At 38.5% G+C, this 25005-nt stretch overlaps 1 protein-coding gene across 6 annotated transcripts in view; it reads left to right on the top strand.

Annotated features, from left to right (window-relative positions):
* The window catches only part of CSNK2A1 (casein kinase 2 alpha 1), a 64634-nt gene that overhangs the window by 18511 nt on the left and 21118 nt on the right, over positions 1 to 25005 (top strand). For 3 of the 6 annotated variants that reach the window (XM_036245686.1, XM_036245683.1, XM_036245684.1), the window contains exons 2-6: positions 16974 to 17182; positions 19175 to 19286; positions 21090 to 21191; positions 21706 to 21756; positions 23262 to 23321. In XM_036245686.1, the coding sequence (XP_036101579.1) occupies positions 17082 to 17182; positions 19175 to 19286; positions 21090 to 21191; positions 21706 to 21756; positions 23262 to 23321 (426 nt within the window). In that variant the 5' untranslated portion in view covers positions 16974 to 17081. Of the gene's footprint in view, positions 1 to 11418; positions 11444 to 16973; positions 17183 to 19174; positions 19287 to 21089; positions 21192 to 21386; positions 21493 to 21705; positions 21757 to 23261; positions 23322 to 25005 lie in introns of those variants that run through there. The other 3 variants (XM_036245685.1, XM_036245687.1, XM_036245688.1) reach the window with 3 other exon arrangements.

Raw genomic sequence — 25005 nt, 5'->3', positions numbered from 1 at the left:
ACCTGATATCTGGTATTATGATCCCTCCTACTTTGTTCTTCTTTTTCAAGATTGCTGTAGCTATTTTGGGTCTTTTTTAGTTTCATATAAACTTTTGGAGTATTTGTTCTGGTTCTATGAAATATGTTGTTGGTATTTTATTGGGGATTGTATTGAATCTATAGATTTCTTTGGGTAGTATGGACATTTTAATGTTTATTCTTCCAATCCATGAACACGGTATGTGCTTCCACTTATTTATATCTTCATCTATTTTTTTTTTTCTTTCAGTGTCCTGTAGTTTTCTGAGAATAGGTCCTTTGCTTCTTTGGTTAAGTTTATTCCTAGATCTCTTCTTTTTTTTTTTTTTTTTTTGCTGCAGTGGTAAATGGGGTTTGTTTGTTTATTTATTTATTTACTTACTTTAGTTTCTCTTTTAGTGAGTTCATTATTGGTGTATATGAATGCCGTCGATTTCTTGATGTTAATTTTGTATCCTGCTACTTTACCAAATTCATTTATTAAGTCTAGTAGATTTCTGATGGTGTCTTTAGGGTTTTTTAGGTACAATATCATGTCATCTGCGAATAATGACACTTTCACTTTCTCCTTTCCAATTTGGATCCCTTTTATTTTTTCTTCTTGTCTAGTTGTTGTGGCTAAGACTTCCAGTACTATGTTAAATAACAGTGGTGAAAGTGGTCATCCCTGCCTTTTTCCTCTTCTTAAGGGAAATGCTTTTAGTTTTTGCCCATTGAGTATTATGTTGGCTGTACGTCTTTCATATATGACCTTTATTATGTCAAGATATGATCCCTCTATTCCCACACTGCTGAGCGATTTTATCAGAAATGGGTGCTGGATTTTGTCGAATTCTGTTTCAGCATCTATTGATATGATCATGTGGTTTTTATTTTTTGTTTATGTGGTGTATCACATTTATTAATATTGTACCAGCCTTGCATCCCTGGGATGAATCCTACTTGGTCATGGTGAATAATTTTTTTAATGTATTGCTGGATTCAATTTGCTAATATTTTGTTAAGGATTTTGGCATCTATGTTCAGCAGGGATATTGATTTCTACTTTTCTTTCTTTTTTTTTTTTTTTTATCCTCACCCGAGGACATTTTTCCATTTTTTGTACAGAGTGGGAGGGGGAGAGAGGAAGAGAGAGAGAGGGAAACATCGACGTGAAAGGGACACATCGAGTGGCTGCCACCCGCACGACCAACCAGGGCCGGGGACAAACTGCAACCGAGGCACATGCCCTTAGCGGGAACCGAACCCGGGTCTCTCAGGACCGCAGGCGGACGCTCCAACCGCTGAGCCAAACCGGCCAGGGCTACTTTTCTTTCTTTGTAGTGTCTTTATGTGGTTTTGGAATTAGAATTATGCTGACCTCATAAAATGAGTTTGGAAGTCTTCCCTCTTCTTGGATTTTATCAAATAGTTTGAGGAGAATGGGTGTTAGATCTTCTTTGAATGTTCGGTAAAACTCCCTCATGAAGCCGTCCAGACCTGGGCTTTTGTTTGCTGGGAGTTTCTTGATTACTTTATCAATTTCTTTAGTTGTTACTGGTCTGTTCAAGTTTTTTATGTCTTACCAGTTCAGTTTTGGGAGACTGTGTTTCTAGAAATTTGTCCATTTTGCCTAAATTGTCCAATTTGTTGGCGTATAATTCTTCATAGTATTTTTTAATGATCCTTTGTATTTCTGTGGTGTCAGTTGTTACTTCTCTTTTGTTTTTGATTTTGTTTATTTGGGTCCTCTCTTTTTGTTTCTTGGTGAGTCTGGCCAAGAATCCCTCAATCTTGTTTATCTTTTCAAAGAACCAGCTCTTTGTTTCATTGATTTGTTGAATTTTTCTTTTTTAGTTTTTATGTTGTTTATTGTTTACTTTCTAGTTCTTTAAGTTGTAGGGTTAGAAACTCAATTAGAAATTTTTCTTGTTTCTTGAGGTAGAATTGCCCTACCAGGACTGCTTTCGCTATGTCCTATAGATTTTGTGTTGTTGTGTATTCATTTTCATTGGTTTCCAGGAAGTTTTTTATTTCTTCCTTGATCTCCTCAGTAATCCATTCATTGTTTAATAACATGCTATTTAGCCTTTATGTGCTTTAATGTTTTTATGTGTTTCTGTTGTAATTGATTTCTACTTTCATGCCATGTGATCTGAAAACATGCTTGATATGATTTCAATCTTTTTGAACTTGTAGAGACTTAGTTTATGTCCTAACATATGGTCTGTCTTTGAGAATGTCCCATGTGCACTTGAGAAGAATGTGAGTTCTGCAGTTTTGGGGTGTAATTCTCTGTAGATATCAATTAAATCCATTTGTTCTAATGCATCATTTAGAGTCTCTGTTTCCTTGTTAATTTTTTGTCTAGAGGATTTATCCAGTAATGTCATCGGGGTGTTGAAGTCCCTTGATGTGATGGTATTGCTGTTGATTTCTCCTTTGAAGTCCTCCAGAATTTTTTTAATGTATTTTGGTGCTCCTATATTGGGTGCATATATGTTTACCAAGGTTATATCCTTCTGTTGGATAGATCCTTTCAATATTATGTAGTGGCCTTCTTTGTCTCTAGTTATGGCCTTCATTTTGAAGTCTATTTTATCAGATATGAGTATTTCTACCCTAGCGTTTTTTGCTTCCCATTTGCTTAGAAAGTATTTTTATATCCCTTCGCTTTCTTTCTTTCTTTTTTTTTTTATATGAATTTTTATTTTTTTGCTACAAATATTTTACCTTTTTACCCCATTGGCACCCCCCAACCCACCCCCCCTCCACCCTGTGCCCGGCTTAGTTGTCCATGTCCATTGGTCATGCATACATGCATATAAGTTCTGTGGTTTATCTCTTCTCACCCCCCCACCCCTCATCCCCTCTTCTGAGGGATGTCAGTCTGTGCCCTACTTCCATGTGTCTGGGTCTACTGTATTCCTCAGACTGTTATGTTCATTATATTCCATATATAAGTGAGATCATGTGGTATTTGTCTTTTTCTGCTTGGCTTATTTCACTTAGGATAATACTTTCCAGGTCCCTCCATGTCGTCTCAAAGGATAAGAGATCTTTCTTTCTTACCGCTGCATAGTACTCCATTGTGTATATGTACCACAGCTTTTTTATCCATTCGTCTACTGGTGGACACTGGGCTGTTTCCAGATCTTAGCTATTGTAAACAGTGCTGCTATGAACATGGGGGTACATATATTTTTCCTGATTGGTGTTTCAGGCTTCTTAGGGTATATTCCCAGCAGTGGGATCACTGGGTCAAATGGAAGTTCAATTTTTAATTTTTTGAGGTAGCACCATATTGTTTTCCATAGCGGCTGCACCAGTCTGCATTCCCACCAGCAGTGTATTAGAGTCCCCTTTTCTCCATACCCTCGCCAACACTTGTTGTTTGATGATTTGTTGATGGCGGCCATTCTGACAGGTGTGAGGTGATACCTCATTGTTGTTTTAATTTGCATCTCTCTGATGATTAGTGATGTTGAGCATTTCTTCATATGTCTCTTGGCCATTTGTATGTCCTGTTTGGAGAGGTGTCTATTCAGCTCCTCTGCCCATTTTTTAATTGGGTTCTTTGTCTTCCTTTTGTGGAGTTGTATGAGCACTCTATATATATTGGAAATTAACCCCTTATCTGATACATCATTGGCAATGATGTTCTCCCATACAGTGGGTTGCCTTTCCATTTTGATGATTGTTTTTTTTGCTGTGCAGAAACTTTTAAGTTTGATATAGTCCCATGTGTTCATTTTCTCCTTTATTTCTGTTGCCTTAGGTGATGTATCAGTGAAAATTCTGCTGTGTATGATGTCCGAAATTTTGTTGCCTACATTTTCTTCTAGAATTTTTATGGATTCACGGGTCACATTATCCCTTCGCTTTCAACCTATGTTACTCTTTTGTTGTGAGATGGGTCTCCTGTAAACAACATATATATGAGTCGTGCTTTCTTATCCATTCAGCTACTCTGTCTTTTGATGGGAGTGTTTAATCCACTTATGTTTAAGGTGATTATTGATGTGTACTTATTTATTGCCATCTTTGTTCATTATGATTATGTTTCTCTTCCTATTTCTTCTGCTTATTACAGTAGTCCTTTTAACATTTTTTGTAGTGCTGGTTTGGTGCTAATATATTCCCTTAGCCTTTTTTTTTTTTGTCTGGGAAGCTCTTTATTTCGCCTTCTATTTTGAATGATACCCCTGCTGGATAGAGTAGTCTTGGATTCAGATCTTGTTTTTCATAACCTTGATTACTTCATGCCATTCTCTTCTGGCCTGTAGTGTTTCTGTGGAGAAGTTGGCTGATAGCCTTATGGGGGTTCCTTTGTAGGTAACCTGTTGGCTATCTCTTGCTGCCTGTAGGATTCTGTCCTTGTCTTTAATTTTTGGCATTTTAATTATTATGTGTCTTGGTGTGGGCCTGTTTGGGTTCTTCTTACTTGGATCTCTCTGTGCTTCTTGAACCAGTATGCCTTTTTCCTTCACCATGCTAGGGAATTTTTTTGTCGCTGTTTCTTCAAATATATTCTCAAACACTTGTTCATTTTCTTCTTCTGGCACTCCTATGATGTGGATGTTGTTGCGTTTCATGTTGCCCCACAGTTCTCAGGCTGTCTTCCTGTTTTTTATTTTATTTTATTTTTTGATTCTCTGATTGGGTGATTTTTTTTTCTACCCTGTCTTCAAATTCACTGATCCGATTCTCGGCTTCTTCTATTCTGCTGGTTTCTCCTTCTGATGTGTTCTTTATTTCTGCTATGTCATTGTTCATTTCTGCTTGGTGGTGTTTCGTTTTCAGTTGTTTGATTTCAGTGTTTCTCTATCTTTACTCATGCTGTTGAGCTTCCTCATTATCATTACTCTGAATTCTACCTCTGGTAACTTAATTGCATTTTGTTTTTCTCTTCTGCAGAATTATCTTGTTCTTTCATTTCGGATTTCTTCGTTTCACCATTTGGCTGTCTCATTGGGTTTTGGAGCTTGCCAAATTTTTCCTGTGGGTGTTGGTGTTCCGCTGATTGTGGCTCCCTCTACTGGGTTTGGATGAGTGTGGGAGGACCCATGTTAAACACCACTGTCAAGTCTTACTTTTTTGGGTAGATTTGCAGGCCAATCAAAGGTTCAGTTTTTCTCTAGCTTTTTCCTGAAAGCTGTTAGTCTCACTTGATGAGCCTTAGGTTGTAGCCCTCAACTGAATGAAAAAAGAAATCCCTCAGGTGTTCAGGGTGAGAGGATTTCCAGTGGGTGGGGCAGGCACTTGCTGACTATTAATCAGTCCCAATTTGCATTTTTTTGGCCTCGCCAGATGGTGTTAAGTTCCTGAGGAAGGGGCAGTTGCTTCTCCCCAGGGCTCTGGGAAGGGGCTCTTTGAGTAACATGGCTACTGTCCTGTGAGGTAATGATTCAGCACAAAACTCTTGGTGTCCTCCCTCTGCCAGAGCCAAAGGTGAGTGGCTGTAGCTGATTTGGTGCTTTTTAAAACCCTGCTCTTTCAGCTAATACAGCTCTCCACTGCTGTCCTTGGGCTCCCAGTTCACCTTCTTTCTGTCCTTGGTTGTACAGGTTCTCTCCAGCTGCTTTTCAGTTGGTTTTCCCCACTGATTTTGTCTTTATTTTCATTGTAGTTCCAGATTGGTCCTGGGAGATGGTCTGTGTGGCTTCCATTCACTCTACCGCTGTTTTCCACTCTCTCTGAATATAGCGTTTTAATTTGGCCGGTTTTTTCCTCATCACACTGCATGTATTAAAATGTCTTGGCTTCATTGTTGCTTTTAGTAAAGTCAGTTATTCTCATGTTGCTCCTTTTGTATGTAATCTGTGTTTTCTGCTTGCTTTTTGGATTTATCTTTGTCTCTAGTTTTTCTACTTTGTTTTTATATGTTTAGATGTGGATTTCTTTTTTATTTGTCTTGTTCATAATTTGTTGGTTTCTGGAATGTGACGGTATCTGGTTGCTTCTGGGAAATTCTTAGCTGTTACCTATTCCAATATAGCCTTTGTCCTGTCCTGTTTTCTCCTTGTCTTCTAGTACCAATTAAAATCATATCAAAAAATTAATTTAATTCAAAATGTTTAGAATGCCTGGCTGATGTGACTCAGTGGATTGAGTGTTGCCCCATGGACTGAGAGTTCCTGGTTCAGTCCCCAGTTGGAGCACATACCTGGGTTGCAGACTTGATCCCCAGTAGGAGGCATGCAGTAGGCAGCGGATCAGTGTTTTTCTCTCTCTTAAAACAAAAATCAATAAAAAAAAACATTTTTTTTAAAAAGTATATCAAGCCCTGGCTGGTTTTGCTCAGCGGTTAGAGCGTCGGCCTGCGGTCGGGAGAGACCCGGGTTCGGTTCACGTACTTCGGTTGCAGTTTGTCCCCGGCCCTGGTTGGCAGCCACTCGATGTGTCCCTTTCACATCGATGTTTCTCTCTATCTCTTCCTCTCTCTCCCTCCCACTCTATCTGTACAAAAAATGGAAAAATGTCCTCAGGTGAGGATTAAAAAAAAAAAAAAAGTATATCAAACCTGCCCAGCTGGTGTGGTTCAGTGCTTGAGAGTCAACCCATACACCAAGAGGTCGTTGGTTCAATCCCAAGTGGGGGGCATGCAGGAGGCGACCAATTGATGTTCTCTCTCATCGAAGTTTCTATCTCCCTCTCCCTTTCCCTTTTCTCTCTCTAAAATCAATAAAGAAAAAATTTTTTTCTTAAAAGAATGAGATACAGGAAAAGAAAGATGGGTGGAGGGAGAAGAAGTGTGTGTTTTCAGTGAGAGGGTTGACCCAAATAACCTAGTCCATTACTGAAAACGGGAATATCATCTGGAAAAATCTTGCTTTCTTACTTTGAAAACTGAGAGTTCTAATCGCACTTTCAGGGATCATCTACACTCCCTAGTTACTTGTACTTTCTAGGCATTTTGCTCTGTGACCTCTGCAGTAAAACTGATTTGTATGAGGAGTGGAGAAAGGAAGAGAATGAGATTTGAATTGCAATAATTATGGATTAATTATTCTATTTTTTCTTTTAGGCACACATTTATAGTAACAGTTGAGTAGAGTGTACCAGTATTCTTCAAAGCAGATATAAAAGGGTTGCTGACCTGATATGCCTCTTAAGGGGGACAACAAGGTGTGGTAGCCTTTGGCAATTTTAGGGTCAAAATTACAGGTCTTTAAAATTCTTAATTTGCTTAAGTATTGTGTTTTACAATTACTTGTTCTAGTGTTCTTCATCTGAATAATTCCTATGCATTCTTCTAAATTAAGCCTAGATTGTATTTTTTTCTTGGTGATTTTTACCTAAATATTGAGGTACTCCATAATATTTATGGAATGAATGATAATGGGTTGATGGGTGACTTAAATTCCCTTCATTGCCTTGAGAGTACCATGACTTAATTCTTTCAAGCACTGATCACTTGGAATTGTAATGGTCTGCTTTCCTTGTCAGAGGACTTAGAGAAAGGATCCTTTTCTGGCAATAGGCACACATTTCCGGGTACATAGTAAATGTTCAGTAAATATTTATTGAGTGAACATTCTGCTCTTGATTTAAAAGGAGGAGAGTATTGGAAATTATGGGCAACTGTGAACCTTTGAAACACGTGTTCCAGATAGTATTAACTACTTAATGCTTTTTATGTTCATATGGCCTTCTAAGCAATGTCACTTTTGAAAGGAGAAAAGGTAAATTTGTGTAATTTAATATTTGTCTGTTTCTACAACAGAGCACAGACATATATGTAGGTATGCGCTCTTTGAGTTTGTTCCACAAATCCTGTTTCTCTCTTACCAGTAGGTGCTGCCTGATTGCTGGGAAGAATTCATTCTCTGTAGCAAAGGTGTATTTTCCTCATACAGCTGCTTTTCCTCTCAACAGACAGTCATAAATCATTGAGACAGTGCATTCTTCATTCTTTGTGGTAGAAGTCTTTGTCCTGTCTGGAAGATTATGAGATCTTGTTCATTCACTGTGGCTGACCTAGGAATGGCAAGAGGGTGTGTGTGTGTGTGTGTGTGTGTGTGTTTAAAATTATGAAATCTTATTCTTTCACTATGGCTGACCTAGGAATGGCAACAGGGTGTGAGTGTGTGTGTGTGTTTAAAATTATGAGATCTTACTCATTCACTATGGCTGACCTAGGAATGGCAACAGGGTGTGTGTGTGTTTAAAATTATGAGATCTTATTCATTCATTATGGCTAACCTAGGAATGGCAAGAGGGTATGTGTGTGTTTAAAATAGAGACCCTAATAAACATTACGTTTATAAGAACTAGTAAAACTAATACAGTATTTATGTCAATAAACTTCTGGTTTTGGCAGTGTATATTTTAGCCTTATTGTTTAATGGAGTTTTCATTTCCTTGCATTTTATAAGATTCGGTCAAGAAAAGCCTGTATTTGGCTTTGGTTATAGGTGTGGTCTGACTTCAGTAGAGAGAATTTTGTTGACAAGATAATTTTTCATAGTTGAGTTTAATTGGCTTCTGTTAAGTTAAACATTGGACAAACAGAACTTAGCCATGTCTTCAGAGTCAGTCTGGGAACTTTTTAGATAGAAGTAGTGGTCTGAAATTATTAACCAGTAAAGTTACATCTCTTTTTATGCAATTACATGGTAACAGTAAGGATTAAGTAAGGTAATTTAAAATGGAAATAATTGGGAAAGGTAATACTTGTTCTTTAAGTCAGATTTTCTTGAGATATATGTGTGTTATGAACAGTAAATAGGAGAATTGACCTTCAGGTTATCCAGGACCCAGGGATTCTCTTAATTTTAATTATTGGGAGGGGGGTGCAGGGAACAAATCTCAGTTGTGGTCTTGTTTTTTTTTTTGTTTTGTTAATCCTCACTCAATATTTTTTCCATATATATATCTTTTTTATTTTTATGTTTTTTAAGAGAGTGGAAGGGAGGGAGTGGGGGTGATGAGGGAGAAAGAAAGAGAGAAACATTAATATGAGAGTGAGACATCAATTGGTTGCTTCCCGCATGTGCCCTTGACCAGAAGAATCGAGCCCATAGCCCTTCTGTGCTGGGCCGACACTCTAACCACTGACCCACACCACCTAGGGCAGCCCTGTTCTTTAGTAGAGAAGCTATGATATTGGGAAGGAGAAAGAGCAAAGGGAACAATTTCTCAAGAACCCTTGAATTGGTCTTTTAGTTCCCCCTAACTGTACTAGATGATCAGAAGGGTTTGGAGATACTCTGCCTTTTGGAGACAGCTGCATTTTTATTTTTATTTTTAAAAACCAACATTGAGCCCTGGCCGGTTTGGCTCAGCGGTTAGAGCGTCGGCCTGCGGTCCCGAGAGACCCGGGTTCGGTTCCCGCTAGGGGCATGTACCTCGGTTGCGGTTTGTCCCTGGCTCTGGTCAGTCGTGCGGGTGGCAGCCACTCGATGTGTCCCTTCACGTCGATGTTTCTCTCTCTCTCTGTTCCTCTCTCCCCCTCCTACTCTACCTGAACAAAAAATGGAAAAATGTCCTCGGGTGAGGATTAAAAAAAAAAAAAAAAAAAAAAAGAATAAAAACCAACATTGATTTGATCAACAAATATTTACTGTGCAACCTACAAAGTGAAAAGCCTTCAGCTGGATACTGTAAAGTCAAAAGATAAATTAGACATGAATCTTGACTTCAGGTTGCTATAGGTCTAATGGGGAAATTAAGGTTTGAAGACTACTGTATATAAGGTTTAGAAACTGATAAGTTCTAAAGAAATGAAAAGACTTGAATCTTGGAGGTAAGCCAACTTGGATTTGCATCCCAACTCCATTTCTCCGGAATATTCTTGTTCAAGCTACTGAGCTTACTTATCTGTAAGTTAGTGAAAGAAATGCCCACCTCGTTGAATTGCTGGGGAGGGAGGGTTGGCTATTTAAAGCTGAGAAGCTTTTTCAGCTCCAAACTTTTAATATCTAATTTTCTGTTCAGTATCCTTTTTATTTTTTTATTCTTACCTGAGGACATTATTTTCTTTTTTCAGATAGAGTGGGAGGGAGAGAGAGGGACAGAGAGAAACACTGACGTGAAAAGGACACATCGAGTGGCTGCCACCCCACGGCCAACCAGGGCTGGTGACAAACTGCCACCGAGGTATGCGCCCTTAGCAGGAACTGAACCCGGGTCTCTCTGGACTGCAGGCCGACGCTCTAACCGCTGAGCCAAACCTGCCAGGGCTTGGTATCCTTTTTAATGTATCACAGCCATTTTAACTTTAAGTCCAAAACCTGACTTGTGAGTTATCTTCCAAAACGTTTTCTATTTCCGTGAATGGTATCAACAGTCTTATCTAGCCAGAAATCTAAAACTCACCTCCCACTTCTTACCCCATTATCCAGTCCGCCCAGAGGTATTGTATTTGTTTTTGTTGTTGTTGTTTATTTTAGAGGGAGAGAGAGAAACATCGATTTGTTGCCTCCTGTGCACACCCCAACTGAGGATCGAACTCTCGCAACCTTTTCATGCACGGAATGACATTCCAACCATCTGAGCCACACTGGCCAGGGCCAGAGGTATTGATTTTACACCATACATTTCGTGCCTCATATTAGTCCAATTACCTCCATTGCTACCACCATTGGTCAAGCTTCCATCATCTCTTATCACATAGGTGACTGTTAACAGCCTTTTGTCTGTCTCTGTATCTGTTCTCTGCCTGTTCCATACCCAGCCAGAACAGACTTTTCCAGATATACACAAATCACTTTTCTGCTTAAAATTCTTTGATGAATTTCCATTATCTTTAGTCTGAAGATAAAGGTCTATTTGTCTCACCCTTGTTCTGCCTTGTTCATTATTATAGTCCCGAGGTCTAGCATAATACTTTTTCATAGTAAATGCTCATATATTTAAGGGATGAACAAAGGAAGCAATGAGAGAACCAAACCAGTAATTGAGAAATTTAGTTGGTCCTTGTATTTCCTTCATGTTAAACTGCCTGTGAATATACATACAAGTTTACAGAGATATGAGTAAAACACTATTTCTGAATAAAATAATGTTTATCTTTGATGACTTCTGTTTCCTAGCTTTTCACATCCCCACTTTATCCTCATCTCATCATCCGCCCTTCCTTTGCACCGTTTTATTTATCTGAAGTTGCTGCATTCAAGAGCCCTGTTATCTTCTCCCATATAATTAATAAAGGCCAACCATTGACATTCATATGAATGATTTACTATAAGCAGATTATTTGGTATGCATGGCAGTAAAGTGAAGCTTTATGGGGGGTACTGAAAAACAGCTACTTGTTCTCCCAGTGGAAAATCAAACTAGAATCACTAGTTCACAAATTAGGTTCCAGCTATTGAGGCACAAAGCTGCAGGGGTCAGTCAAACAAGTACTTGAGAATCTCAAGAGTTTCGTTAGTTAATAGTCTTGTTCTACTCTTCACAGAGAATGCCAAAGCCTTAAGAGAACAGAGGAAGACTGGGTGGTAAGATGTGATACATGGCTAATAAATGGGAGTTGGGGATATTTTTCATGTGAGTCGGGTGGTTTCCAGGGAGAAATGAGGTCTCATGTTGTAATGTTCACCCATGAGTTTGGTCCTGAGAAGCTGGGAGTTGACCACAGCTTCTATAATTTTGTATTTTAGAGAAAACTAAGGAAAAATAAAACTAACAATGAAGACTAATCTTTTTTTTAAATCCTCGCCCAAGAATGTTTATTGATATACATGTGTGTGTATGTTTTATTTTTTAATAGAGAGAGAGAAGAATCGATGTGAGAAACATTGATCAGTTGCCTTCTGCACACGCCCCAACCAGAAATCAAACCAGCAACCCCTCATGCACAGGACAACACCCAACCAACTGAGCCACTCCTGGTTGGGCAGACAGACTAGCCTTTTAAAGATAGGTTTTTCTTATTAGTTTTCATTGAAGAGTTAAGGTGTAGTAATAATTTAATAATAATTTACATGTGTTTGGTGTTCCTGAGCTCTTTCTGGGAGCTGTCTCATTTGATCTTCTCTTCAGTCTGCAAGTGCAGTTAGGCAGGTTTTATAAGTGATGAACCAAAGCTGGAAGAAGCCCAGTAGATGTCCAGTAGTCAGTTAGGGATTTGAAATCAGGACTTGACTGTTTGTTTCATCACCCTATTGTATGTAATCTCAGTTACTAAATTTGTGTTGATTTTACAAATTTCTTTTTTTTTTTTTTATCCTCACCCGAGGACATTTTTCTATTTTTTTGTTCGGAGAGAGAGAGAGAAAGAGAGAGAGAAACATTGACATGAAAGGGACACATCGAGTTGCTGCCACCCGCACGACCCAACCAGGGCTGGGGACAAACTGCAACCGAGGTATATGCCCTTAGTGGGAACCGAACCCGGGTCTCTCTGGACTGCAGGCCAATGCTCTAACCGCTGAGCCAAACCGGCCAGGGCCGATTTTACAAATTTCTTAAACTTATAGTAGAAGAGCATTGAGATCTATAGATGCCTGTAAAGGAGTATGGAGACAGAAGAGAAAGGTACTGTTTTTATCAGAAGCAGCTAAGAATTTAAAAGTTTAGTATCATTTTAATAAAAGTCATAAATACCGGGGACAGTATTTCTACTGATTTCATTTGTTGTCTATACTGTTTTGGCTCTTTGCATGCACGCACACACATATACACCTTTACTGTGTCACTTTCTCATGTCTCACTGTTTTCGATGCAATCATGTAGCTACCAAAAAAAAGCCAGCAATCCCACAGCACAAAGGACCTTGTTTCTTTGGGAAAACAAAGGTTACAATAAAAAAGTGTCTACTTTCTGATTTTTGCTTGTTTGGAAGGTGTGTGTGTGTTTTACATTTAACCAAAGTAGGTAAAGGTAAATTAGATTACTATCACCCTGGTTGTTTTATAAAACCAGAGAAATAAATACTTGGAAATAATTTTAAAAACTGTTTTGGTTTACTTTTTAGTAAGTATCTGAACGGTTGTTGTTTTCTGGCCATTTAAATTTATACTCATAGGACCCTAGAGTTAAATTGTATACTCATGGGGCTCCAAAGTATCATCACTGATTGTGTGTTGACACTTTCCAGTATAGCATTAAACCCCATCCCAATCTCTTGCTCATCCTCTGAAAGCTTTAAGCCACTGAAACCATGTGCATAAGGAGACATCTCTTCTGGTTTATCTTCTTTGTGCATGGTAGCTAAACTCCAACTTAAACACAACACTGGAAAACATACAGTTGTCATAAATGGGTCTCAGAGCTCTCAAATAGGCACAGTTCTAAACAGTTTATATTCATTAACTAATTGTTAATCCTTACTAGAGGATAATTTTTTCATTGATTTTTTTTTTTTTTTGTCCTAGAGAGAAAGGAAGGGGTAGGTGGGGAGAAAGAGAAATCCATGTGAGAGACTGGTTGCCTCCTGCACACACCCCAGTTATCTCTATTTTTTTTAATAAAGTTTGGTTAAATGTCATCTTCTCCAGCTCTGTGTCCTTTGGCAAGTTACTTAACCTTTCTTTACTTCAGTGTTCTCATCTGTAAAAAGGGGATAATGATAACTTTCTCATCATTGGTGTGGTGAGGATTAAATGAAATCCACATAAAGCACATAGTGAATGTGCATATCTGGCTGACACATAGTGAATGTTTGCAGATGTTAGCTATTGTTATCTAGTCTATGATTATGGCAAAAGAAATCACCGTCACAAAAATCAGAAGTTTGGTTTCTGGTCCTTGCTCTGCTATTAAGTAGCTAAGTGGTTGTGGGTAAATTTTCCTCTTTCTGGGCCTCAGTTTTCTTACACCAATTTTATTTTAACCTTTTATTTGGCCCTGGCCATTTTGGCTCAGCAGTTAGAGTGTCGGCCAGCAGACCAGAGAGTCCCGGGTTTGGTTCCCGTAAAGGCACGTACCTCGGTTGCAGTTTGTCCCTGGCCCCAGTTGGGGTTGTGTGGGTGGCAACCACTTGATGTTGTCTCTCACATCGATGTTCCCCCCCACCCACCCTTCCTGCTCTATCTGAAAATAAATGCAAAAATGTCCTCGAGTGAGGATTAAAAAAAATAATAAAACTTTTTATTTGGAAGTAACTTCAAATTTACATGAGACCCCTCCCCCCCAAATAGTACAGATATGATACTAAAAGTAAAGACAAGAGACAAAAATGAATTGCACTTCATCAAAATGAAAAGTTTTGTGCATCAAAGAGCACCATCAATAGAATGAAAAGGAAACCAATAGAGAAAATATTTACAAATTGTATATTTGATATGGGATTAATCAGAATATATAAAGAACAATTCAACAACCAAAGATAGAAAATTCAATTAAGAATAGGCAAAGCCCAGCTGGTGTGGCTCAGTGGTGGGGCGTCGACCCATGTACTAAGAGGTCGCTCGTTTATTCTTGGTCAGGGCACATGGCAGGTTGTGGGCCAGATCTTCAGTAGGGGGCATGCGGGAGGCAGCCAGTTGATGTTCCCTCTCATCGATGTTTCTGTCTCTTCCTCTTTTTTCCTCTTTCTCTCAAATCAATAAAGAAAAAAATAGGCAAAGAACTTGAGTAGTTACTTCTCCAAAGAACATAGATAAAGGACCAATAAGCACATGAAAAAGAGCTCAGCATCACTAACCATTAGGGAAATGTAAAGCAAAACCACAAGGAAATACCACTTTACACCCAGTAGGATGGTTACCATAAAAATTAATAAATAAATGCTAGCTGGGATATGGAGAAATTGGAACCGTTGTTGATGGGATTATAAAATGGTGTGGCCACTGTGCAAAAAAGGTATGGTGGTTCCTCAAAATAGTAAATATAAAATTACCTGTGATCGAGCAGTTCCACTTCTGGGCATATACCCGGAATAATTTAATGCAAGAACGCCAAAAGATACTTGTATATCAGTGTTCATAGCAGCTTTGTTCATGATAGCCTGAAAGTGGAAACAACCCAAGTGTCTATTGACAAGTGAATGGATAATCAAAATGTGGCCTATCATATACATAGAAGTATTATTCAGCCTTAAAAAGGAAGGACATTCTGGCATGTGCTACAACATGGATGAACCTTAAACACATACTAAATGAAATAGGCCAAATATAAAAGGGTCATATATGTTATAATTCCACTTATGTATGGTACCTAGCAACTCAGAGACAGAAAATAGAATGGTGGTTATAAAAGCTGGAGGGAGGTAGAAGTTGATGTTTAATGAGTATGTTTCAGTTTGGGCTGGTGAATAATAGAGATCAAAGGTGGTGATTGCACGAGAAGTGAATGTACTTAATGCCACTGAGCTATACCACTGAACATGGTTAAATTGGTAAATTTTATGTATATTTTATCACAGTTTTTAAAAATATATGTTTCAACAAATAAAATAGTACAAAGAACATTTGTATCCCTTTTTCCCAGATTTACCTATTGTAATATTTTACCCCATTTGCTTTACTGTGTTTTAGTATGTCTTTTCCTTTTTAATCCTCACCCAAGGATATGTTCATTGATTTTTATGGGGGGGAGGAGGGGACATCAATTAGTGCCTCTCGATCAAACCCGAAACCTTTTGGTGCATGGAACAATGCTCCAACCAACTGAGCCACCTGGCTGGGGTGTGAATATACTCTTGAGTATACCTAATCTACCATCTAAATTCCAGTTTTGTCATTTGATCCTGATAGTATTGTTTTTTTAATAGCATTTGCCCGCCTCCAGTACAGAATAGGGTTATGTTTAGTTGTCATGTCTTATTAGCCTTTCTTCGTCTTTTGTAATATTGACATTTTTGAAGAGCACAGTATATCTCCCCTGTCCCCCCTTAATAGAATCTTACTCATTTTCTGTTTGTCCCGTGTTTCCCTGTAGTTAGATTGAGGTTACACAGTCTTGGCTAGAAAACTGTATAGGTGATAATGTGTCTTCGTGTTATGACTTCTGAAGATTCGATGCATTTTTAATTAAATGCAGAGTAAGAAGAATCAACAAATGCTCTAAGAATCTCAGAACGGTCAGGGAAGACATAAAGGAGACAATTTACCCATTTGGTAGAAAACACCCATATTTCTAAAATTTCATGGATTTTCTCAAATTTTGCATTAGTTCATCCAATATATATATTACTGTTTTCTATCAGTTTTTATTAAGCTTGTACCTGTATTAAATGAAGAGGAAATTACTGGTTTTTATTTTTAAATTTAATGAAATCAAGTGTATCAGGGTGATCAAGGGTCTACCGATTGTTACATAAGGTTCCCCAAATGACGTAGATCAATATAAAATGATATTGAACTTTGATGTGTGAGAATAAATCTTTATTTCCTTCCTTGTTTTGTCAAATATTAGAGTCAGACTCATGGTTTGTACTCTTGGCTTTGCCACCATTCCAGAACCTTTTAGTGCCCATACTTGAGCTGGTAGAAAGATGCTGAAAGAAAAGTACTGTTCTTGCCATACTTTCTGTGGAATGTATAAATAGTAGTAATGCTGATGGGTCTATCTTCACTGCCAGTTTTCCCTTCCAGGCTATCCAGACTTTAGCTGAGGAGGCAACAAGCTACTTTTGCAGAATAGGATTAGGGCTAATAGGGTTTTGGTTTTGGTTTTGTTTTATCCTCACCCGAGGACATTTTTCTATTTTTTTGTTCAGATAGAGTGGGAGGGAGGGAGAAAGAGAGAAACGTCGACGCGAAAGGGACACATCGAGTGGTTGCCACCCGCACGACCCAACCAGGGCTGGGGACAAACTGCAACCGAGGTACGTGCCCTCAGCAGGAACCAAACCTGGGTCTCTCTGGACCCCAGGCCGACACTCTAACCGCTGAGCCAAACTGACCAGGGCGGGTTTTGTTTTGTTTTATATTAAGGGAAGCACTGGCACAGTTGGGATATATTCATTGGTTTAGCAGGTAGAAGAGCCAGAAGTATATTTAAGGCCATTGTTATAAGATGATTTTTCTTCCCATGTGCTTTTAAAAAATAATTCTTTGGCCTTTGTGCATTTTGTTTCTGAAGAAAACAGGTCTTAAACCAAGTCTAACCCCATCTCCCAGCTGCCTCTGAACACGGTGACTGCCAGATCTCCAAACATCAAGTTCAGCTTTGTTCGCCAACCTGTCTGACATGTCGGGACCCGTGCCAAGCAGGGCCAGAGTTTACACAGATGTTAATACGCACAGACCCCGAGAGTACTGGGATTACGAGTCACATGTGGTGGAATGGGGGTAATTGTTTCCTTTTATTTCACTATACTCACCCAAAGGGCTGACTCTTATGGATCTGTTGAGTAATTTATGTCAGGCAACCTCTCTGACCATGCATTTGTAAACCTTAAGATTGAAGTCTGATTTGTGTTTTCTTTTGCAATGAAGCAGCAAAGTATTGCTTTGAAAAATTAACAGTTTTGATGGACTTACATTTAAGAATCGCTTCAGTCTTTTTGTATACTTTTCTCTGATTTATGTATTCTGTATACAAAGCTGATAACAAAGAATTGCCTATCAACTTGCCTCAGCTAAGGGCTTTACAGTCAGGTGAGAATAAATACTTTAGAGACTTCAAAAACACCAAACTTACATAAAGTGTTTTTGAGACATAATGTTGTCCCATGATGATTCTACAGGATGAAACAGTTCTCCAGAAAGATGTCCTGTTTCTAATAAGAAGCAAAATTAAATCCTTAAACATTTGCCCTTATCATGAGACTAGGCATGTGTAACATGGAATTCAGCCCAAATTCCATCTTGAACAGTTGCATGCTGCCTAAACAGCTGCATTTGCCCTTCCAGTTCTCTTTGCAATTTCACTTGGATGTTTTCATTTCTTGTCCCAACATGGTATATATTTAATTGATCAAGTCATACTTTTGTGATAAAAAGCATTTTGATGTTCAGGTGCAAAAGAAAGCCATTTGAAAACTCATAGAGTTACAGTTTCCATATACTACATTTTATATCCACTTGTGATGTCCATAGCTGGTAAGTGGATAAATATAGCTCCCAAAATTGTTGTGGATGTATTTTGATCGTTATTGGGCCATGAATCTTTAACAGTTAAGTACATTGTTTCTGCACAAGGAGGCAGAGTATGATTTAAAGATACCATCAAAAACCAGTAAATGTTATTGATAATCTAACAGTTTCCCTTATATCACAGGCTTTGGGCTCTAGGAATACCTCTGTATTTTACAGAAATTTAAACTACTCTATTCAAATCGAGTGCTTTGGACTTAGTTCTGCCAAAATGGTACTATTGAGTTTTTGGCATGGTGCCATTGGGTTGCTTGCTTTTGTTTTCTATGCCTTCCCACAGGAGGAGAACTCAACCAGAACTAAGAGCTCCCTTCCCCTAGACCTGCCATAATTATTACGTTGTTTATGGTCTTTAGTACCTTTTGCCTTTTCTCTTCATTCACTTTCTTTTTAGCTGCTTGAGGAAAATTAATGGCTGATTTGTTACATGTTGGATTCTCAGTATCTCCAGCAGAAATAAATGGAATTTAGACGTTACTAAAAGGACCATGTTTGTCCTTCTTTAGAGCGTAGTCCTCTAAGTTGTAAGCAGAGGCAGAGAGAAAATGTTGACATTTTAAACTCTGATGCTGCTTAGTTGTGATGAAATAAATATGGGTAAAAGTAGAGGAAGGGATCCCCTGACTATGGTTCATGATCTGTAATGTAGTTTGCACAACTTTATTATAAGGACTGTCTTCAGGGCTTGCCTTCGAGGATAAGTGGGAGGTCGAGCCTATGTGTTTGAAGCCACTTACCTGCAAAGAAGCCCATTAAAAATTGGCTGCTCCCTAGATGTGGCTGAATTGAAATAATTCTTATAACATGTATTTACTTCCTGCTAAGTGCCAACAATGAGCCAGGCACTAGGAGACAGGAATATGTAAAAATTATTCTCCAAGGGAAAGCTGTCTGTTGTTGGAGGCAAGCATATATAACGAACCCCAATACAAGCCGTCTAAATGTGGTATGCCAATAGAGATGTAAACAGTTTGGAATTTGAAAGAATAACTGAAAAGCTTAAGTTTTTCTAATTCTGGGATTTGGAAGACACGTCCATTTTTAATTGGCCCAATTAAAACTTTAGGAATTATTTGAAATACCTCATATTTCTTTTATTCTTAATGGTAATAGTCTTATAAGTTGAATTAGTGCTTGATAATTTGGATTTTTTAAATCATTGTGACTTTGACTCTATGTTTACAGAAATCAAGATGATTACCAGCTGGTTCGAAAATTAGGCCGGGGTAAATATAGTGAAGTATTTGAAGCCATCAACATCACAAATAATGAAAAAGTTGTTGTTAAAATTCTCAAGGTGAGTACAAGAGAGCGATTATCATTTCAGAGGTATTTGGAATTTAGATTTGTTTTAAATAATAGGCTTTTTTTTTCTTTATTGATTTTTAGAAAGAGAGGTAGAGAGAAGGAGAGAGAGATAGAAACATTGATGAGAGAGAACACTGATGGGCCGCTTCCTGCATGCCCCCCACTGGGGATTGGATCCATAACCTGAGCATGTACCCTCACTGGGAATCGGAACTGGCAACCTCTTGGTGCATGGGTCAATGCTCAGCCAGTGAGCCACACCAACCAGGCGTGAAGTCTTTTTTAAAGTAGCACTTGAAAGGGTTTTTGGAGTGCCTTATCATTATTTTATTGTGTCATCTGAAATCAATAGAGATTATCTTCATTTGACATCAGGAAACTAAAGCAAGAGAAGTGATTTGACTCAAATCAGCTAGATTGTGGCAGAGGAAGGGAGTAAAGTTTCAGTTCTTTCTAAGTCTAATACTGATATCCTCTGTTCTTAGTTATATTTCATGCATTTGTTTTCAGTACATTACTACCTCTGCTGTGTAAGGTTGAGGAGTCATTAATGCAGACCTTTAGAGGGCAGGCAGATGATATGCATCTAGTCTGGTGTAAGTGCCTATGATTAGAGGAGGTGAGTGATGAGTACTGCAGTAGTGTAAGTACAGTATTACTTGATACTCCTTTACAGAAAGAAACTATAGATTTATATAGGCATATGAAATCCCCTCATTTTTAAATGTTGGCTCAGAGTTTTTAAAAAACACTCTGCAGATGTGTGGATCCTGGGAATCTGTATTTAAAAATTCAGGTTATTGATCATCAAAGTTTAGTAACCACTCATCTTGTTAATAAAGAATGTGTACTTAAAATAATTTTTGAGAATTGTATGCAGTGTATGAGTAGTCTGAGGTGACTGACACCCTGGGAAAGAGCTACGTAGTCCAATATGGCAGGCACAGGTCACCTGTGGCAATTGAGCTTTTGAAGTGTGACAGGTCCAAACTGAAATATGCTGTGAGGATAAAATATACTAGATTTCAAAGTCTTAGTACAATTAAATAAAAAAGGAATATAAAATTGCTCATTAGTAAATTTTTATATTGATTTACATGTTAAAATAAGATTTTGAATATATTTTGTTAAATAAAATATTAAAATTAATTTTGTCTGTTTCTTTATCTTTTTTTTTTTTTAATCCTCACCTAAGGACATTTTTTTCATTTATCTTCAGATAGAGTGAGAGGGAAGGAGGGAAAGAGAGAGAAAGAAAAAGAAACATTGATGTGAGAGAGACACCGATTGGTTGTGACTCTTTGGACTGTGGGCCAATGCTCTTAACAGCTGAGCCAAACTGGCTAGGGCTATTTCTTTATCTTTTTTCATGTGACTACTAGAACATTTAAAATACATATGTGGCTTGCATTATATTTCTTTTGGACTAGGACTGTTTTCGACTAGGAAGGCTTTGTGGAGGAGGTACAGATTTTTCATACCTTATTACCACTTACAATCCTAGTTTGTGTAGTTGTAAAGAGTTAACATTTTAAGACTGGTGATTGGAATTAAGTGCTAATTCTTCAGAGGTCTGGTCTTTGGGATGGAAATCTTTTTTTATTTAATTGAACATTTGCTAAGTAACCTACAGAGTGCCTGTGCCTGGCACAGGGTTGGGAGAAGGAGTCAGAGATGAGTGTGACACATTTCCTTCCTTCAAGGAACTCATAAGTAAGCTATTGATGCATTATATTATCTGTTGAAATAACCTGAAATACTTTATTTCATTGATGTACTTCTACCCTTTCAGCCAGTAAAGAAGAAGAAAATCAAGCGTGAAATAAAGATTTTGGAGAATTTGCGAGGCGGTCCCAATATCATCACACTGGCAGACATTGTAAAAGACCCTGTGGTGAGTATAGTAAGTGCTAGCAAGGCCCACCATGGCTGAGGTGGTGTTTGACTCAGAGCACAGCTGGCCTTTCTCTGTTCCCTCCTCTACCATTAAGTCCTGCTTTAAAAGTGCTTAATCAGTTATAGCATTTAACTAGTTTGGGTCTTTCTTTCAAAGAGACCTCCACCCACAGACTATTTCTTATTCTTCTAGGCTAAGAGACTGATAGCACTGGAAACTGAAATGTGTTAATCCATTTTGCAAACTCAGGTCCGATGCCGATGGGCGATGGGCGCATTGTCGGGCTGCCTAGAGCCTGGTGAGACTTCAGCTCCATGTCTTCTGTTTGAAATCCATCCCCAAAATGACCTAAGTGTGGTGATGATCAGAGCGGGGAGGGCTTGTAGCAATAGAGGGTTTCCTACTACTGAGGCGAGGTCTGCCAAATTCACCATGTAGCATCTGCAAACATTGTGCTCATTAAAGCTGCCAGGGCTATTGCTAATGTGTGTTTTCTTTTTCTTTTCCCTAGTCACGAACTCCCGCCTTGGTTTTTGAACACGTAAACAACACAGACTTTAAGGTATAATATATAACCAACCATTTCAAGCTGTTGGGTTTTTAGACCACATAGAAAGCCTTTTAGGGATGCTACTATCAGAAGAGCTTCCTTCCAACTTGCTTAAAAGAGCTATTCATTTTCATAGTGTTAAATTGTAAGATCAAAATACTCCTGTACAAACTGCTACTTTCCACATCTTGATATTTTGCACTTTTATTTGTTGTGTACTCTCTTCAATGACCAGTACATTTACTTCTTACCACCTTTACCATTCACTCAACAGTTTCCCGTAATGTCAAAGCTAATGAAAGCAATAACATGTATACAGCCAAGATCTGGCTAAGGGCATTTCACTTTAAAATGGCAGTGTTCAAGAAGGAATATATTGTGTGTGCAAAAGGTCTGCTTATACCTTAGGATTCCTGTAGGTAAGGGTGGTGTAAATTCTGCTACAACACATACCTCTACAACATAACTGACTTCCAGCCCATCTAGCATCCTACTTCAAACAATTCTCAATTCTAGTACAACAGAAAAAAATGTGGGCACTCTCTTGTGTTTCAAGTTGTAAAGGTGTTTGACTTGCCTTTGCACCAGTCCATTATCAAGAATTCTATGTGTTGCCCTGGCTGGTTTGGCTCAGTGGTTAGCGTGTCGGCCTGCGGTCCAGAGAGACCCGGGTTCGGTTCCCGCTAAGGGCACGTACTTCGGTTGCAGTTTGTCCCCGGCCCTGGTTGGTCGTGCAGGTGGCAGCCACTCGATGTGTCCCTTTCACAACGATGTTTCTCTCTCTCTCTCCCTCCCACTCTATCTGTACAAAAAAATGGAAAAATGTCCTCGGGTGAGGGGGGAAAAAAGAATTCTAGGTGTTAATAAATGGGTGAATTATTTTGCTGAGATAAGGAAAAATGGAAGAACTGTTTTAGAATCAGAACAGTAACTTCAAAGAAAATGTCAGATGACATCACTAACCATTTAATGGTATGTGCATGTTTTGTTTGTTTTTTAAGACTGTAACTCTTTGGAAACTGGAAAGGTACATAACAGTTGTTCAAAATTTATTTCAAATTGGAACAGGAATAATTCTGTTAAATTGGCTTGACAGATTTGGCAGCAAGCCATCTGCATACCCACTGGTGATCTGCAGATGGGGTAGTTCCCTACTAAGGAGGTTGTGTATTTACCAAAAATGCATTTTATATGAAGGTCTGGAGGTAAATGAAAAGCAAACTTGATTGCAAATGTATATCAATGCATGTTGCTTAGATAAATTAGTATATTCCCATCAGTGAATTATAGCTTCAGGAATACAAGTTAAGTAATTCTTAACTTTTGCATATTGAGTTGACTCAAAGCATCTCTTTAAAGTGAATGTTATGTTGCAGAAATAGAGACTAGTGTAGAGATAGTTCTTGGGATGATAGCCAATGAGCCAAGTCTTGGTTTGAATTACTACAAATGAGGATGAGAAATTGCCTTCCATCAGCAGTATTTCATGGCTCAAATGTTGCATTTGTCTTTAACAGCAATTATACCAGACGTTAACAGACTATGATATTCGGTTTTACATGTACGAGATTCTGAAGGTAAGGGAACTTGGATACTAAATATCTTTAGATTGATCTTTTTTTAAATAACCCAAGTGACTATAGAAAAGTTAGTGAGTTAACTTTGTAAGATATTTTGAAAGAAGAGGCCTGCCTGCTCATGTAAGTTTTAAATAAGTTAATAGCATCAGAACTCTTCTCCTCATGAAAGGATTATGGAATAGGGTCTAGTAGGAATATAATTTAGAATGCTTTGGAAAGAGTATTTAGAAGAGAGCTGGGGTCCCTTAAATATTTGTAATCGCCATCTTGCTCCTAAGAAAGTTATCAGTTAAATTGTTCAAATTTGTAAAAATGGCCTGTGATGTGCTGGCTTTTAGTGTACTTTATTTCATTTAAACTTGAGCGAGTAAAACAGTAAACTTCATCTCAGCTGTGACAGGGTCGTTGTCCTAAGGATTATGTAAATCTCTGCTTAGACATTGCTGATTTAGAGCAGACTTTGATTTCTAAAGTGGGATCAACAATTATCTTGCTCCCAGTAGTCACAAAATCAGCTTTATAGACAAGAAAATTGCTAAGAGTTGGCTGAAGTTTCTTGCTAAATGAGGTTGGCACAAAGCCTGCATTTGAACCTTAGGAGTATCCTGAAGAGACTGTGCCAGAAGAGATATTTGGTTTTTCCATTGGTTCATGCAGTCTGGTGGCAAGCAAGACTTCATAAAGTTAGCCCTGGCCAGTTTGGCTCAGCGGTTAGAGCGTTGGCCTGCGGTCCAGAGAGACCCAGGTTTGGTTCCCGCTAAGGGCGCGTACCTCGGTCGCAGTTTGTCCCCGGCCCTGGATGGGTTGTGCGGGTGGCAGCCACTCGATGTGCCCCCCCCCCTCTCTCCCTCCCACTCTATCTGAACAAAAAATGGAAAAATGTCCTCGGGTGAGGATTAAAAAAAAAAAGACTTCATAAAGTTAATGATATGCTTGTCTAGTCCTGGGAACCATAGAAACTCAAATTGCCCTTCAGGAAGGACAAGAATTTGACCAATGATGTCAGCTGACTTAAATAAAAGCCAGGATTAGCAAACCCCAAAAGTTGTGCCACTCAGTCAACCTTAGTTTGAGCATGACTTTCAAATTGGATTTGATGTCATAACTCAAGAGTTGGCAAACTTCTTTACAGGGATAAACAATAAAAGTTTTGGCCTTGTGGTCCGTAGAGTTTTTCTCACATACTCAGCTCTGCTGTTGTACAAAAGCAGCCACAGACAATATGCAAACAAATAAGTGTGGCTGTATTCCAATAAAACAAACATTTACAAAAATAGGCAACAGGTCATATATATGGGCCAGGATTTACCAACCTCTGTTGTAAACTCTTAGCTGCTAAAGAATTATTGTTCCTTGAATAGCAGTTTTGTAATACAGACCCATTTTCTTCTTTTGAGGGACCTATGTTTATGAAGATAATCCAGGCTTTGGGTAAGGGAGAGAAATTGGAAGTGATGCAATTGCTGTACACTTTGGGTCTTTTTGAACAGAAAGGATGATGTAACAACTGTGTAAGAACAGAACTTGAAGTTCAGAGCCATGAGTTTGACTTGGGAATCTTGAGCAAGTCTCTGTAGGATAGCTGTGGGAGTGATTGTCCTAACCCTGAATCCCAGGGGTGTTGTGAGGCTAGAAAGAAAACTGGAGGAAAAAGTAAAAGACTTTAACTGGAAGTCACTCT

Source organism: Molossus molossus, unplaced genomic scaffold, assembly GCF_014108415.1.
Source record: "Molossus molossus isolate mMolMol1 unplaced genomic scaffold, mMolMol1.p scaffold_m16_p_6, whole genome shotgun sequence".
Classification (NCBI taxonomy): Eukaryota; Metazoa; Chordata; class Mammalia; order Chiroptera; family Molossidae; genus Molossus; species Molossus molossus.
Note: the sequence above shows the minus strand (reverse complement) of the source record. Positions and strands in the feature narration are given on the sequence as shown.